The 19,143-nt window shown below is 36.6% G+C and overlaps 1 protein-coding gene across 4 annotated transcripts in view; it reads right to left on the bottom strand.

Moving 5' to 3' along the window:
• Ack-like (activated Cdc42 kinase-like) overlaps positions 1-19,143 on the bottom strand; it is a 335,669-nt gene that overhangs the window by 21,757 nt on the left and 294,769 nt on the right. For all 4 annotated transcript variants that reach the window (XM_090387918.1, XM_090387921.1, XM_090387920.1 and 1 more), the window contains 2 exons: positions 14,446-14,630; positions 6,138-7,606 (listed from right to left, as the gene is read on the bottom strand). In XM_090387918.1, coding sequence (XP_090244044.1) covers positions 6,138-7,606; positions 14,446-14,630 — 1,654 coding nt within the window. The remainder of the gene's footprint in view (positions 1-6,137; positions 7,607-14,445; positions 14,631-19,143) is intronic.

Raw genomic sequence — 19,143 nt, 5'->3', positions numbered from 1 at the left:
GATTATCAGTAGTGACTCTTCGTGCATTAAGAACCTGCAGATAAATGAACCACTAGGTGGCAGTGATCACAGTGTGTTGAAGTGGGATTTACTCAAGGAGGTAACTACCATCAGAGGTAAAGGGAAGGGTTTTTGTTTTCGTAAAGGCGACTATGATGGTCTGAGACAGTATTTAAATTCTGTACAGTGGGACCAACTGATGATGTTACCAACAGCAAACTCTAAATGGGAAGCATTCAAGGAACTAATCTTGGAGGCTACCAGGCTTTACATACCAACTAAGAAATATTGTTCAAGGTTTAGGCCTAAATGGTTGTCAGATGAACTAATGAGACATGTGGCAGAGAAGAAAAATGCATGGGATACATATAAATTAATGGGTGACATGGAAGCCTATGATAGATATAAGTTGGTCTGTAACCAAGTCACAAAGGAGATTAGGCAGGCAAAGGCAGACTACGAAAAATCCTTGGCAAAGGATGCAAAGAAAAACAGAAAAGAGTTCTTTACATACTTGAACTCGAGAAGGAAAGGGATGAATCAGATTGGTCCACTGGATATTGATGGTTCAACAGTTGAGGATCCTGCTCAGGTGGCTAACAATCTAAACGAGTATTTTGCATCTACATTCACGCATGAGGAGTTATTCAGGAAGGAGAATGATGTAGGTAAAGTAAACATTGGCAGTGAGCTGGATGATTTTGTAATAACTGAGAGGAAAGTGGAGGAGAGATTGTTGAGGATAAACATAAAAAAGGCACCTGGGGTGGATGGGATCTATCCAGTTATATTAAAGGAGGCAGCAAAGGAAGTATGCAAACCCCTAGCCATAATTATGAGAGCTTCTTTGGACTCAGGGGAGGTACCCATAGACTGGAGATGTGCAAATGTAACCCCAATTCACAAAGGAGGATCAAAGGCTGACACAAGTAATTATAGACCTGTTAGTTTAACTTCTGTTCCAGGTAAATTAATGGAGGCACTGGTTAAAGAAGCACTGCAGGATCATCTAGACAAGAATTCAGTTATAGCTCAGACGCAGCATGGTTTTGTTAAGGGCAGGTCTTGCCTGACCAATTTGATTGGATACTATGATGTAGTCACAAAAGAACTGGATGCAGGGAATAACTTTGATATTATATATTTGGATCTTAGAAAGGCTTTTGATACTGTTGCACATGGAAGACTGCTGCACAAATTGGAGCAGTGTGGCATTGGAGGCAAATTGCTACTATGGATAAGGGGATGGTTGAGTGGCAGAAGACAGAGAGTGGTAATCAATGGACACTGCTCAACGTGGACTAATGTTATTAGTGGAGTTCCTCAAGGTTCAGTGTTGGGTCCGTTGTTGTTTTCGGTGTTTATGAATGATATTGATGATGGGATATCAAGTTTAATGTCCAAGTTTGCAGATGATACAAAGGTTGGCAGGGTCGTTAAGGACACTACTGACGCTATGCTGCTGCAACAGGATCTGGAAAGGTTGAACAGATGGGCTGAGAGGTGGCAAATGAAGTTTAACATTGACAAATGTAAAGTACTACATATGGGAAACAGTAACCCCAGAGCAACGTATCAACTCTGCGGTACTGCACTGACAGTGGTGGAGAATGAAAAGGACCTGGGGGTAATTGTGCAGGGAGATATGAAGTTCTCTGAGCAGTGCAGACGAGCTGCAAGAGTAGCTCATGGTGTCTTGTCAATGATATACAGGAATTTTTCTAGCAGGGATAAGGAGGTGATTATTCCCTTGTATAAGGCAATGGTTAGGCCACATCTTGAGTACTGTATACAGGTCTGGAGGCCTCATTTCAAGAAGGATGTAGAGCTGCTGGAACGGGTACAGAGAAGGGCAACAAGATTAGTAAATGGAACAAAGGGTTGCTCTTACGAAGAAAGGCTTAAGTTTTGCAAATTACAGAGTCTGGAGACTAGGCACCGGCGAGGTGATCTGATAGAGGTGTATAAGGCCTTGAATGGTTTGAGCATGCTCAATGCCAATGGGATTCTTCATCTTTCTCAGAATAATCACCTCAGAGGGCATAAATTCAAATTGAGGAAGGACGGATGTCGGATAGATGTGCGGAAATTTGCCTTTGGCCAGCGGGTGGTTGGTTGGTGGAACCGACTTCCATCACTTGTTGTTGAAGTTGATAGCCTAAACAAATTTAAAGCTCAACTGGACAGGTATTTCGAACGAACGGAGGGGTGAAATGGGAGTGGGTTTTTTTTTTTTTTTTTTTTTTTTGGCTGATGCTGAATAAGCTTGCTTTCTTGCATCGTATGCCTCTACTAATGCTAATGCTAATGCTAATCTGACACCAGATTATAATAGATGTACAGAAGAGGGTGGTTTTCTTATTTTGCTGATGCTATATAAGCTTTCTTTCTGGCTTCACTTGCCATTACTAACACACAGGCATTCTGTGTGTTATCAGACACAGAGTCTAAAACACTGATGGATCCAATATCTTTCTAGTTCAGAAGATTTAGGAGAGGTCCAGTTGGCCTACCTCCCTAAAATCCACTCATGCACATCTTCTCGATGGTAAGCCCTGTTACATCACTTAGGTGGCAACGAACGTGTAGAGTGGTTCTCTTCAAGACGCCTGGTCAGCATGAAGAGGAAAAAACCAACCCCTCCAGTACATGACAGCATGACGAAACAAATGGCCCTCGGTCCCCAGCAGCTTTCACCCCCCCCCCTCTTATGGCAGTGAGAGAATCAGAGTGGAAGCAGAGGGTGCTAAGAATCTCTGGGTACGACCAGGCTGCCAAGCAAGAAAACTGGACTTGGCCTGTTATGACATAAGATTGGTGAAGACAGGATATTAGAGCTGGAAAAAGGAATTAGAAAATGTGAATTGGAATATCATCGGTTTGGCTGAAACAAGAAGAAAAAGAAATGAATCACTTATAAGTTTATCAAGTTGAAATCTGCTGTACATCGATGGAAACAGTTAAAGGAGCGAAGGTGGAGTTGGCTTTCTGGTCCATAAAGATATAAAAAGCAACATTTTGGAATTCAAAAGTACATCACCAAGGGTGTAAAGGCTACTACTCAGGATTTCTAAGAGGTACAAGCTAATGGTTATAATGATTTATGCACCAACATCGATCCATGATGATGAAGAGGTTGAAGAAATGTACACCGAAATTGAGTCTTCTAGATGAGCAGAAAACCCATCACACTGTCGTTATGGGGGAAAGATAATATCCAATCATATGTCGTTATGATTGGAAAGAGACAAAACAGCACAGAAAGGGGAACTATAGGAAATTTTGGAATTGGCAAAAGATGTGGAAGACTTGTGGAATTTGCAGAATCTCAAGGAATGTCAGTAATGAACACTTTTTTCAAGAAAAGGGTGAACAAAAAAAAGTAGACATGGAAGAGCCCAAAATCAACTAATGAAATCAACTTCATCCTCACTAACAGAAGATATATCGTGAATAATGTTACCATCCTGAACAAGGTAAATGTTGGAAGTGATCACAGAATGGTAAGATGCACACTTGATATAGATGTAACAAAAGAAAGGAAAAAACTGACAAGTAAATAATGCGAAGGTCTTTGAGATAACAGAAGAGGAGAAAAAGCAGTATGTACTGGAACTTAAGAACAAGTTTGAGCGTCTGCAGACTGCTCAGGACCAAGATATCGATGAGGAATATTACAACTTTCTGAAAGTGATAAAGCCCAAGAAACCTATAGGGAAAAAGAAATCCAAAGAAGAAAAAATTAGTCAAGAAACACTTGTTATGATGAACCAAAGACGACAAATGAAGAGCAAGAAAAACACCGACAAGAAGAAAATTGAGTATACCAAGCTATGCAAAGTCATTAGAAAGAGACTCAGAGAGGACATAAGAAAATTTAACACAAGAAAAGTAGAACAAGCATTAAGGAAAAACAAAGGATTTAAATCAGCAGCCATGAGCAATAATACAGAAAGACAAATGATACTGAAACTGAAGAATAGCGATGGTGTACTTATAAATAGCAGAGAAGGCATAATTTAAATAGCAGAAGACTATTATAAGGAGTTAATCAAGGAGCGAGGGAATGATGCCAGCAGTGGGGAAGATGGATTGCAAATTAGTAACACATACAACATACCTGATATCCTTCCTGATGAGGTAGAACATGCGTTAAAGAAAATGAAGAACAAGAAAGCCCCGGGGGAAGATTAAGTTACTGTAGAGTTGTTAATATCGGTAGGAAGAGACATGACACAAAAACTGGCAAGACTTCACAAAATTCATTAGAAAAGGTGTGATGCCTAATGAGTGGAATAATGCAATCATAGTTTTGCTGTATAAGAAAGGAGATAAATCATAAATTGGTTAATTAAAGACCAATTAGCTTGTTATCCCACATCTACAAGTTGTCACAAGGTCATTACTAACAGATTAGAAAGAATACTTGATGAGAATCAACCGAAAGAGCAAGCTAACTTTAGTACAGGATTCTCAACTATGGATCACCTATATGTAATATCACAACTAATGGAAAAAGCAAATGAATATAAAACACCATTATGCCTGGCATTTGTGGATTATGAAAAGGCTGTTGTTTCGGTTTTTTTTGGAGCATTAGCAACTAAGGCCATATTGCTCTGGGATATGCGGTGGTCATTCCCTGACCTTTCCACATCCTCCGTATTTGGTGATGACAGGCTCGAACCCCGGTTTAATCAAGAAGCGTGTGCTACGCACTGCTGCTCCTTCCCACCTGGCTACGGAGGCGCCTTTATTTATGAAAAGGCATTTGATTCCATACAGCATAAGGCAGTGTTTCGGGCACTGGAAAGACAAGGCATAGATACCCCATATATTATGATTTAGAAGAAAATATATGAGAACGCTACCTCCTTTATTAGACCAGACAAAGACAGTAGCAAATTTAAAACTGAGAAAGGAGTTCGACAGGGGGAGACAATATCTCTGACGTTGTTTACTCCTGCCCTTGAGGAAGCTTTCAGAAGATTAGACTGGTCACAGAAAGGAGTCATTGTGAATGGAGAGTAACTAAACTGTTTACGATTTGCAGATGACATTGTGGTCATAAGCCACGATCCCAAGGAATTAAGAGGAAAATCTTAAATCAGTTATGCAGAGTTAACAAAGATTTTGGTCTAAAGATGAATATGGATAAAACAAAAGTAATGATGAACAAGTATGCCACAGAAAGGGATATAATGATTGAAGGAACAGTAATCGAAAAGGTGGATTCATATATGTATTTGGGACAAGTCATTAGCTCTAATAATGATAAATGGCTGGAAGCCAAGAGAAGAATAAATTTTGGATGGATAGCATTCAGGAAATATAGTCACATACTGAGGAACAATATCCCAATTTGTCTGAAACGTAAAATAATGAACCAATGTATACTCCCCATGACTTATGGAAATGAAACTTGGGCACTCACCAAAAGAATAGAAGAGAAGCTGAAAACTAAACAGCGAAGAATGGAATGAATTATATTAGGAATCAGACTGTTAGATAAGAAGAGAAACACATGGATTAGGCAACAAACTCAAGTAAAGGACATTCTTATCAAAACTAAAGAACTAAAATGGTCTTGGACAGGACACATAGCTTGAAGACATGATGACAGATGGACTAAGAAAATAACAGAATGGTACCCAAGAGGAGCTAGAAGAAAATCTGGAGGACAACGATGGAGATGGACAGATGAAATTCATGAGTTTGTGGGTAATAAATGGATGGCCATTGAACAAAACAGAAGGAACTGGGAAGTTGCTGGAGAAACCTTCATCCTGTAGTGGATTGAAAATGGCTGATGATAAACTGGATAAACCAAATTTTTTTTCCTTTTTTTTTTTTTTTTTTTTTTATTATTAATCTTAGTGGATGCATTAAAAAAAAAAAAAAAAATCACTCATGGCAGTGAATGGTGCACAGATTTCACCAATCAGATTTCTTGAGACAAATTGCAAGAAATAGTTAAAAATGGGTAACTTTAAAATTTCATTCTTAATCACTGTGTTTGATATTACCTTTTTAGAGCAATACTTGTCCAGTTAAAAAATAATCAATTGACATCCAATATACACCAACAAGTACGCTGGAAGTTAAAAATGAGAACAAATGCATGCATGTATACAAACCTGTGTATTCTAGCCGGTTTAGGAGGAGGAACTTTTGATTGTCCAGGACTTGTAAGAGGAACAGAAGAGTCTGATCTAGGACTAGAGCACACTGAGTCTGATGGTTTTAGGGAATTACCATCTGAACATGGGGTAAGGGCACCTTCACTTGCCCTTCGATCAGTCCTGGGAGTAGGTGTGTTCAGAGTTTGAGTAGGTACATCTGGACAAGACATCTGTTTCTTTAAATTACGTGACTGATCTAGAGTATTATTAATCCCTGGAATAACTAGAGGATGTTTTCTGTGGTGATGCTTCAGAACAGGAAGAGGTCTGGTGCGATCTCTTGGAGGTAAAGGAAGAGCATTTCCAAGAGAATCAGCAGAAGTCTCACTACTACTACTAGAACTTGTTACTGAACTATTCATTTCACTTTCTTCTAGTCTCTGGTCATTAGCCACAGGAGATTCTGGAGATATTGGAGATTCATCTTTTGTAGGAGAGGAACGATCCTCTCTTTCTTTTGAATTGTCTACACACTGTCGGGTGGATGTTTTAGGAACTGGAGGGGGTGGAGGTGGAACACCAAGTCCTGGGCGAGAACCATTTACTGTAGCACTATTCACTGACACTGCATTTGCAGCTAAACGGGCAACTGTTGCAGTATGAGGGGTGGATGCTCTGGTACTTGCAGGGATTCCATGTTTGTTTCCTCTCACTTTGGGTCGAACAGGAAATCCACTTCGAAGCATACGCAGAGGATTGGAGTCTACTGCTTCTGATTCAGCATCAGATGAATCTGTTGTATGAGCTGTATGCTGCTGCTGCTGCTGCTGTTGTTGTTGTTGCTGCTGCTGTTGTTGTTGCTGCTGCTGTTGTTGTTGCTGCTGCTGCTGCTGCTGCTGTTGCTGATGGTGGTGGTGGTGGTTGTGTCTGGAACGTAACAGGCTTCCGGAAGTATCCCGGGTAGGCATCTGTAAAGTGGTTAGTGGTAATGAGACGCTTCTATCTAGACCATGCCCTTTTTCTACTAATGAACTATATACTTCCTTTGCTTCTTCAGTTATGATATCTTGAATATCAGGTATTGACTCTGCTTCTTGTGTAAAATTTCTTTTATCTTGTTTAGGGCTTGTCTTAAATTTAAATGAGAATTTTCTCTTGAAAGGTGATGTTGGAGTTTTTGGACTCTCAAGAGGTGCATCGTTATCAGATTTACAGTCTAATTCCAACATACTTTTGCTAGCTAATTCTTTAGCCATTGCTATTGCAGAATCAAGGGTGTGTTGATCAGCTGCAGATATTGGCTTTACCATGGCTTGTTTCTTCTTTGATCCATCTTTGCCACCAACCTTTGAAGCTATTTCTTTTATCTCATTCTTAACATTATTATTTTCGTTACACTGTTGCTCATCAAACTCCATGCCTGGTTTGGATGTTCCTAATGCTTTAAAAACTTCATCCATTAGTGATGGTCCTAAATCCAACGTCTAGTGGAGACAGCAAGAGAGAGAGAGAGAGAGAGAGAAAAAAGAGAAAGAAAACAGAAATAAGAAGAATAATACAGTATAATTCAAACAAAAAATAAAAAATGTAACTTGAAATGATAATGATGAACTTAAATATGTGTAATACTAACAAAATTGTAGAATAAAGATTTCACTGCTCCTTTAAATTAATTATATTATTAAAAGAAATAAAAATAAATTTTTTTTTTATATGAAAGAAATTTTATAACCTAAAATTTGTGTGGACTAGATACAATGAAGTGCTAATTATTACTTACTTTTTTTTTTTTTTTTTTTATAATAAAGATGGCTATCTCCTCTGGCTATACCCTCTATCTTTCATTTATTATTATTGCTCTAAAAATGAAACCATTTTCAAATAAAATTCAGGTATGGAAATTTCTTGATGACAATGATAAAGATAGGAGATAGAGAATACTCTTGCTGTACGAGCATATGGTTTACAAATGAAGCCCATTTTCGTACATGACTCATACTTTTTACATGAAAATGAGCATCAGAAATTCACAAGCAGAATATTTGCATATGAGTCAGAAAATTTACACATGAAATAATTAAATAATGGAAGCTCGATCTCCTTCCCATAAATGCACAGTGTGTGTGTGTCATTCAGCTCATGGTATTCTTGCACTAACGTTTTTAAACAATACTGGAACTGCTGATTACTACTGCATCCCCTTGAAAGAGAAATTTACTCCATTCCTACAAGATACTGGTGTCAGTTTTCACTAAATATTTTTTCAACAAGATGTGGTTTGACCATATGAACAAATGTGTTGGATGCTCACAGTGGGCATTTTCATTACCAAGTTTTGTCTAATTGATTTCTCAGACATTTTTGGACTGCTCTCTAGATCTGAACCTAAGACTTCTTATCATTACACTGTTTTTCTTAAGAATACTGTTTACAGAAAATCCACTCATCTCTCCAACTACAGTTTCTTCAGAAGACAACCAACACATTGATCTATATCATATACTTTAGTATATATATTCAATTAAAATTGGAGTGTCTTTTTTGGAAAAACCTGTACTTCTCAAAGGAAAGTACTCTTCATTTGTAGTGCAAGTCAGTGATAACATTAAAACATCATCCATGGTATTGTATCTGGCTTCCTCCATCTTTTGTTATTATTACCAACAGTCAAATAACTTACTACCAACAACCAAAACATATACAAATTCATTAAAACAGGACTGTACCATTAACAGTAACTAAATCAACCCAAAGTACTTAAAATTCATGGAAGAAATAAAAAACATACAGGCAATAGACAGCACACCCACTTACACTCCTTGAACCACTTCAAGTTAACATTAATGGAGAAGACAACGGATTTGGAATTTTCGTAAATATAAACAAACTAATTAATATTCAAATAATGACTAATTTGCAAAATCAACTAGTCTTCATCCAAGTTCCAAAACAAAATACATGTAGTTAGCAGTTTTAATGGATTTCCAAACTTTCTAACCCTGTTTTGTGTTCATTCACAGAAATGTGATTAAATAACATCTTACATGAGTATTACTGTTCCTTTCCATATGATTTATGCAATGGCTTCATTAAAGGTATTCCCTTTCAGAGCAGCTGCTATATATACGAGAACCCTCTCTCTTTGTTTTACAGATATTTTACACTTGTAATTATATCACAGTAGTTCTAGGGATGATTACAATTACAATGATTAGCCCTAATCATAGAGAAATAGCCTATATTAATGAAGTAGAAGTAGTTATAAAATCAACAAAATCTCTTAATCTAACTTAACTTTAACACACACATGCACACGCACTAATGATACTTATTCAAGATAAAATCTTGAATAAGTTGAAAAAAAGCCACGAATTAGGGTTGAATTTGAAAGTGTCTGCAATTGTGCCCAGACACGATAGGGGGGAGTATATGATGAGAGCCTTGTCGATCAATTCGGCCCTGGAAAGATTGTGCAAGGCTCAAGGGATAGAATTTTTTTCAGCCTGGTCTGTACTTGTTAACAGGAGAGACTGCTTTTACAGGGATGGGATACACTTAAATAGAAAGGGTGCAAGAATATTTGCTGATGCTATTGAGGCAGTGTTAGGTGGGCCGGAAAACTGCTAGCTTGGGGGGGGGGGGGTTACAAGGACTAATAGATTAACAGTAGCCACTGGCAGAGGTGAAAGTGATTCTTGCACTACTTCTATTAGAATAAGCAGCAGCAGCCTGGAAAACAAGATGCAGGGTACTTCAGAGGCTGCTAGGAATCATTGCGGTACAAGTAAACACATGGGTTGTGTTAGGGTAGCTAAGAATAGGAACAGGTGCATGTATACTTGCATGTACACCAATGCTAGGAATTTGGTAAATAAATTTGATGAATTTGAGGTATTGCTCAAAACATCAATGGCAGATATTGTTGGGATATCAGAGATGTGGTGTCACACAGATATAAGGAATGCAGAACTGGAATTTGGGGAGTACAATGTGTACAGAAAGGATAGACAGGACAGGAAGGGAGGAGGGGTTATGCTATTAGTTACGAAACACAAAATCCAAGGAAGTGAAGCCAGTCAACATCGCTGGACAGTGCAGTGTCGGGGCAGTTTGGTGTGACATAAGCATTGGGAGATCAAAATTGAGAGTAAGAGTGTGCTACAGGCCTAATGACTCTGATCAGAATAATAAGAAACTGTACAGGGAAATAGAGGTGAGCCAGTAAATCAGAGAGTCTCACATAATGGGGGATTTTAATTTCTCAGATATTGACTGGAATTTGTGGGTTGGTCATTCACACACTAGCAAGGCTTTTGTGGATTTATTAGATGATTGTTTTCTACATCAGCATGTCCGGGAGGCAACTAGGGGGAGTAATAGTCTTGATCTGATTATCAGTAGTGATTCTTCATGCATTAAGAATCTGCAGATAAAAGAACCACTAGGTGGCAGTGATCGCAGTGTGCTGAAGTGGGATTTACTCAAAGAGGTAACTGTTGTTGTTTTTTTTTTTTTATTATTTAAGAAGCATTAGCAACTAAGGCCATATTGCTCTGGAGATATGTGGTGGTCATTCCCTGACCTTTCCGCATCCTCCGTATTTAGTGGTCACGGGCTTGAACCCCGGTCTAATCAAGAAGCATGTGCTACACACTGCTGCTCCTGCCCACCTGGCTACGGAGGCGCCTCAAAGAGTTAACTACCATCAGGGGTAAAGGGAAGAGTTTTTGCTTTCGTAAAGACGACTATGATGGTCTGAGACGGTATTTAAATTCTATACAGTGGGACCAACTGATGATGTTACCAACAGCAAATTCAAAATGGGAAACATTCATAGAACTTATCTTGGAAGCTACTAGGCTTTACATACCAACTAAGAAATATTGTTCAATGTTTAGGGCTAAATGGATGTCAGATGAACTAATGAGACATATGGCAGAGAAGAAAAATGCATGGGATACACATAAATTAATGAGTGACATGGAAGCCTATGATAAACATAAGCTGGTCTGTAACCGAGTCACAAAGGAGATTAGGCAGGCAAAGACAGATTATGAGAAATCCCTGGCAAAGGATGCAAAGAAAAATAGAAAAGAGTTCTTTACCTATGTAAACTCTAGAAGCAAAGGGATGAATCAGATTGGTCCACTGGATATTGTTTTATTTATCTGGTTTTTAGGAGCATTAGCAACTAAGGCCATGTTGCTCCGGGTATATGCGGTGCTCATTCCCTGACCTTTCCGCATCCTCCGTATTCACGGGCTCGAACTCCGGTCTAATCAAGAAGCGTGTGCTACGCACTGCTGCTCCTTCCCACCTGGCTACGGAGGTGCCTACATAGTAATAATATTTGCCATATAGTGCAAGGAAACTACAGGCTTTTGCTGCACTGGCAAATAACACAGGAATCATCCATTTACTTGAAGTAAGTCTGAATTAGCATGCCATTGAATAGGTGCTTTATGTATTTCATTCATTTTAAAATTAGCATTTCAAATTAGCAAAATGTTAAAAAATAATTTGGGAGAAGATGCTGTGTCATCTGAACACTCAGCACTTCATAAATTGTAAAGCAAATTACTTGTCTGTCAAAGGTGATTCTCGCCTCTGGCTGCCCTTCTACTTCAAAAACAAACTATTCAATTGCTTGTGTTTGTGACCTGATAAGGAGTTGTCAACATTCAGATATCTGCAAACTTGCCAGTGAAACTGGTGTTTCTTATGGGATATGTCAATCAATGTTAACAAAAGATTTGGGAATGCAAATGATTTCAGCCAAGTTTGTGCCTCATATCCTCATTGATGATCACAGAGAGTGGAAGGTCTTCCATGTTCAGGATTTTTGCTAATGTTTTGCTACTGACCCATGCTTTGTTTCTTCCATCCTTACCGATGATGAATCATGAATGTATGGCTCTGACCCAGTCCTCTCAATTTCCATTGATCCTTCTCCAAGGAGAAAAAAAAAATAAAGAAAAGAAAAGAAAAGGCAAGACAAGACAATCTCAATCAAATGCAAAGAGCATGCTTAGTGTATTTTTTGGCTCACAAAGCATTGCTCATTATGAATTTGTCCTGTATGGTAAAACAGTGAACTAGGAATACAATAAAATAGTTCTATGATAATTGTGTAATGGTGTTCAGAGAAAAGGGCCTGAAAAGTGGACTTCAGAGAATTGGCACTTGCATAATGACAATGCCCCTGCACAATCAACACTTTCCATTTAAGAGCTTCTTGTAAAGCACTCCATTACTGTTTTCCCATCTATCATACTCACCAGATTTAGCTCCCTGTAATTTTTTTGTTTTCTAAGTGTAATGACACAACAAATGGGGCAAGAGCTCCATTTGTTATGTCACTCTACTGGCACTATTTAGCATAGAAATGCTTTTTATTTTTTGTACAGTACAACAATAAAGTACAACATTACTGCAAATCATTGTAAATTTCAGGAAAGAAATAAATTTTAAATAAATAAATACAGTTATACCCAATTTCAGCATCCTAGAGGCCAGACTATTGCTAATTTCAGAATGAAACCTTCTTGATACTTGTTTTGCCTTATTTATCACAGAACAACATAAGTATCATAAAACAACATTTTTACTACAATATAGCTGTACTATATATAAAAAATAAAGTGCAACATATACATTAAATAAAAAAATCATCAATATCATGGTGAAAAATGGAAGATGATAACTTCACATTTGCATAAGGAGAAAAGGGTTGTGCATACTGTTGGGACCAAAAATGAGTATGACAGCAGAGAACCTCATTGCACAACACAATGAAATATTGTTGGTGCCCATTTCCAACATAATTAGCCAATCATACATAGGAATATAAAAGCAGACACCCACAATACATTTCCTCTTCCCACCTCCCTTGATGAACTGACATCAACAGGATGCAACTCACTGATATTTTCCATGAATGAACCAATTATCAAAAGGTCCAACAAATCATTACTTAAGTAAATAAATAATGTTATATTTCAATATAGGTTCTGAAATAATTAATAATGCTTCTCTGAGTTGTATCTTTTTTTTTGTCTTGTCTTGGAGATGCCAAAACAGCATGAGAGAGAGAATATGACTCAGAGAAGTAATCTATTATTTCGATTCCTGTGTTACTATATAACATTGTTCTTTTACTTAATTGCTATAATGGAATAATACAGCTCAGTACAAGGATTTCATATTCAAATAAGTTTTCTTACACTTCAAATCAGAAGTTTTTTTCTACCACATGCTGCTTGGCACAAGGTTGCTAAATGAGGAGCCAGTGAACTCTGACACTGGTAATAGTACTGCCTTTTGAGTTTTAATGAATAATGGAGTTGATCATTTTAGTTATGTCATTTTATTAAAAAAATAAAAAATAAATAGTATTATTAGTGTGACTCATGAATAATAATGTTGGCCCTGAAGTGAGCATAATCTTATGCTTGCTGTTGTGACTGGAGAGAACAAAGCTTCCCATGCCAGCAAGACAAAGAAAAATGTGATATAGAGAAGAATTTATTATCTTTTTATTTATTTATTTATTTATTTATTATTATTATTTTTTTTTTTTTTACTAGAAATTCGGTGTACATGTGTGGCAGGAACTAAGGTATGTAAGGTATAATAAAGACTTATCTTTTTCCAGGCTTCAAATGTAAGGGAGGAGGAAGAAGAAAATTATATGATATGAATAAAGAATAGAACTATTCTACATAAACATATATCTTTTACTTGTCTGGAGCCACAGAGAAAAAAATTGAGGGGGGAAAAAATGGACTCTTTATGCATGGGAGAAACAATCAAGCCAGTGGTAGCAGTGTAATGGTTCAAATGATGGTTTTCTGAGAACCCCTAGGATCCCTTATATATATAAACAATATTTGCTGGCTGTGGACTACCTCAACATTACTGCTGATTGTTGTACCCATCAATACTCCTACTGTTCTCCGAGAAGGATGGCATCCTCCAGCAGGATAATATTCTATGACTCAGACCAGAAATGCACAGATATAGCTCAAGGAACATTTGAAAGGCTTCAGCCCCTTCTTCTCAACACTCTCCCTGAATCCCAATCTAACATTTATGGGGAAAGGACTATTTGAGATACAGATCTTCCATCACCCACAGTTCAACAATTATAGGATGTTCTGCACACAGTAATTTGTTGCCTTGTGGAATCCACACCAACACAAGCCAAGGCCATTATGCAGGCCTGGAAATAGCCTAACATGTATTAGGAATGACATATTTCAATGTAAAGTGAGCACATTAGTTACTAATAAAATAGCAAAAAAATTTATTTTGAAAAAATTACCTCAAATTTAGAATTTTCAACAAATCCAAAATCTTCTTCATCACTAATTTCATGATATTCATGATCTGCACTCAAAACAGGTTTCCAGCCATTTCCTTCTTTATATATCTCTTTTGAGGATTTGTCATTTACAATATTTGCAATGTCTTTAGCATCTTTTTCAGAAGTGGTGTCTGACCAAATATCTAAACAGAAAAAAAAATCAAATGTTCAAGATAAGCAAATGCAAACTAGAATAAACTTATTTTTGCAAAAAATTAGAAAAAAATATGCCTGGTAAAATGGATTCTTTTTAGAGTTAAGTATCTTAAAGTCTGCTCTTAATATTGGTACAGTTCAGTTCCAGTAGAAATTAGCCAGCTTATTATTGAAGGAACAAGAATACTACCAAATATTAAATGAATGTGAATATAGAACAATAAAATCATAAAAAAAAAAAAAAAAAAATTGACAAGATCTTAAGACATTCTTTATGTGTACAACCACATGTCCATTTTACTTATCTTTAGATTTAGAGATTTTCCTTAGATTGTAAGTTCAGTTAAAGCTTGACTTATTAATGACTTCATATAATTTTTTATATATCCCAAAATCAAAGAAATAAACTTTTTTTAAACAAATAAAATTTATTTACAACAAATACTTTATAAGTCAGCTATATTACAAAGGAAAGCATAAATAAGTAAAACAACAAACAAGCACAAAGTGTTACAAATTCCATATAAATTAAGCTCTATGAGAAAATATGTCTACATTGAAAGAAAGGCTTAAAATTGCGATATCTCTTCCTAAGACTTAGGAAAAAAGGAAACACTAAACCACATTACAATTGCAGCAAATTTCTCCTCCTCTCTTTGTAAGGCTAAATTTGGTAAAGTGTAATTCTTCTCCATATACCAAGCTGATCTACAGATAAAATGAAATAAAAATTAAAAACAAAGCAATGCTCACTTCCAGCAACACAAACTTATTACCCCCCCACCCCATCCAATGAAACATGCACTCACCCACAAAAGAATGGGCACCACTTTTTTTGTAAACAAACAAAAAAAAAAATAGGAAGAACTGGGAATACACAGGCACTATCTCTTCAGGGGCACATCAGTGATTGCGAACTCCAAAACGTATGCACTTATCATAAATATTAGTGTTATTACTACATCAACCCCTATAGTAAAGTACACCATCTCTTCCTCTTTTTTTTTTTTTTTTTAAAGAAAATTAAGTTTTTTTTTTTTTTTTTTTTTTAAGGTCAATCTATCCAAATTCAACAAAATGTTATAAAAATTATCAAATCTCAAAGAAGGATGTCTTACATGTAAAGACATTCTTTATGACAAGCCACCAGTTTTTTCTAATTTAACAGAGAATAGCTTCAAAGCCAAATGCATTTTTAAAAAAAAAAAGATGTTTTACCTAAAATGGCAGAAAAAAATTTACCTGGAGGAGCTTGTGTGCAAGTGACATGCTATTTTCCTTTATTAAAAAAATTTTTGGCAAGTGACTTTCACTATCTTCCTTTAACATCCAGCAGGAAAGTCTTTCTAATTGGTTTAGAATGCACGTAAACTTTATGAAAAATGAAAACCAGTACACCCACACACACATTTGTTTCTCATAACTTTCCTTAAAAAAAATCATTCAAAAATAAACCAAACCAGATATATACTGGCTTGCTCCATATGTCTGTCTGTGCAGTTGTTGTGCTTTTCACAGTTATTGGATCTATAAAACATTCCTACTCCTTTTCACAGTGCTCATGTCATACCAACATTGCACTGGCTTTCCATGTCGATTGGATGCACTGCCTCACATTTTATGTGCTACTTAGTGAGCGGAACAAAAAGGTAATTTTACCAAGAAAGCCTTCAGTTCTGCAAATTGCAGCATCTGGATGCTAGCAAATGTGTGAGATTTCATTGAAATGTTTAAGGTTTGAAATGGATTGAGTAATCCTCAGTCTTTCTCCAATGACACACACAAGGGGGCATAAATTTAAATTGAAGGATGGTTATAAGATAGATGTGCAGAAATTTGCTTTCAGCTAGATGGGTAGTTTGACTAAATTTAAGAAGATACTAGAAAAATTATTAGAGGAGTCTGATAGGTAATGTGGGAAGCAGAGGTTTTTTTTTTTTTTGCTGATGTTGCATAACCTTGCTTTCTTGCATAATTTGTCACCACTAACACTATACAGCGATACCATGTGATCCTGGAAAATAAACAAACTCCTCTATGTTTAAAATATGAAATGAACTCACAATTGCAACAACAAGGAATTAACTTCACAACACAACAACAAGGAACTAACTTCCAAAATCTTGCTTTTTTTAAAAGAAATTTTCTGTATCAGTTCAACCAATTCAACTTCTCAGTCAGTGTTCTCTCTGCATTCTGCTTCTAAAACAAAAATTTTGTAACCAGCTGTTAGGTAAGTTAAAAACTACCATATAAGTTTAGTATGTTGCATCATATATGTCATGATAGCTGGCTTCTAGTTTTGCTTATGGTAGCCATTTTTAATTTCATGTATTGAAATGCACATAATGGTAGAAGAACATACAAGTAATCTTATGTGATCTGTTTCAATTATACAAAGGGGCATTTTAAAAGTTCACTGCCTGAATATAGGTTTATTTGAGGAATCTGACAACACATTACTTTTCAATAGACACCCCCCCCCCTTTGCAGTCTAAACACTTTTGCCACTGATGCTGCAATACGTTGATTCCAGCTGCAAAGAAAGTTCTCTTGCATCTCTAGGAATGCATCCACTGTAGCAGTGATGTTACTGTAAGTAGGAAAATTTATGTCAGCAAGGTATTTAAAATTAGGAAACAGGTGAAACAGGTCTGCACAATATACCCCTGTGACTGTCTGGCCTTTTTGAAGGTAATCAATTAACAACATTCCATCAGTATCCCAAAAGAAAAAAAAGGTTCAGAAGGAATCAACTTGGCTTTCTTTGGAGGGGAAGACTAGCTGTGTTTCCACTGTTTGGACTGCTCCTTTGTCTCTGACTGAATGTGACAGACCCATGTCTCATCCATGGTCACAAACACTAAGGAAATTTGCTGGATCTGCTTAATACAAATGTTCACTTGACTTGACAATTCTTGTGCAGTTTGGATCTGCTATCAACAATTTTGGGATCCGTCAAGCTGGTGCATTTTTCATAGTAAAAACCTCTATTATTATGTAGTACAGATGAGATGCCCAAGATGATGGAAATGTATCGAACTGCCACTTTTCAATCACCAGATCATGCACATTGCCAACAACTTCTAAAATGATGCACACTGTCGGTCTTCCGCAGCATGAATCATTTTCCAAACTCCCCCTCACTCATTTAAATTCTGCTACTCACTTCTTACCCATGGAATAGGAAGGGACATATTCCCCTGATGCTGTAACCATATCCTTGTGGACTACCTTTTTTCCCCCAAATATTGAATGACTGCACAGTGACTGATTTTGTCCATCTTTCCTTATTTGCACAACTCTGTTAGTTTCAGGACATGTAATTAAAAAAAGACATTACTGAAACTGCATGAAACTTGGTGGGTTATTATTTGGAGTGTTATACCTTAAGTATAGAAATTTTTAACACCGTTCCACTAGCCTTTCACATTCAGGCCACAAACTTTTCGAACACCCTGCATATTGTTACAAAGATATTATTACAGAATTCATAGGATGCAGCATAACCAAAGTAGGAATCTGGCTTATAAATCCTTTAAAAGTCTTTACCAACTTTTAAAAATTAAAACTCTAGACCATATCAAAATACATTTTTATTTATTTTTTTTTTTTGCATTGAACATGCATATGTATATGTATAGGTAGCCCTCGATTTACATCGGGGTTAGGTTCCTGGGGGGGACAGGCATAAATGGAATCGGCGCAAATGGAACCCTTTATATAATGGAGTCAATCGGAAATCACAGGGTTAGGTTTCGAGCACCAAAAATTTTACCTACCACTTTGCATCGATTGTTTTATTTTATTAGCAGTCTTCATAGTTGTAGTAATAGTTGATGAAGGCATATTCATTGCCCTACATACATTAGGGTGGCTTTCACCAGATTCCATTCTCCGAATATTGCACTAGGATTCAATTAACTATTTTTACCAGACATGGTGTGTCTTTATTCTATTAAATTAAAAACTTTATAACACGATTGGGAAAAAAACTGCGCATGGCTATCACTATTATTATTTAATTTATTAATAGCACAATTAATAAAAAAATGTTAGCATAATAAATTTACAATACATGTAAATAGCATAAACAACAACCAACTGAATGTTTTACCGCATGGACCTTTACTACCTGCATCCACGAGTGATTATTTTGAGGGTGGGAATCTTTCTCGTCTCTGATATGAATGCGCTAATTGATGATTGGCTCAGATTGTCCTAAATCACGTGAACAGTGCCCGATACATAGCACAGCATGATGCCGATAAATTTTGTCTGACGATTTTAAACTTTCAATTTATAAAAAAATAAAATAAATAAATAAATAAAAATAGCGTTGTGGTTAGTGATTGATGCTATTGCAAATCGGCACAAATCAGACCTGCGCAAAACAAGGGCTACCTGTATTTGATAATATAAACCAGAGCTATGATGCTCAAATACATTCTACGTTGATTTCAATATTTGTAGAAGAATAAGAGAAATTTACCTCAATAT

The sequence above is a fragment of the Mastigoproctus giganteus genome, chromosome 13 (assembly GCF_048544385.1).
Source record: "Mastigoproctus giganteus isolate SK-2022 chromosome 13, ASM4854438v1, whole genome shotgun sequence".
In the NCBI taxonomy this organism is placed as follows: domain Eukaryota; kingdom Metazoa; phylum Arthropoda; class Arachnida; order Uropygi; family Thelyphonidae; genus Mastigoproctus; species Mastigoproctus giganteus.
This window is presented reverse-complemented; position numbering and strand designations above follow the sequence as displayed.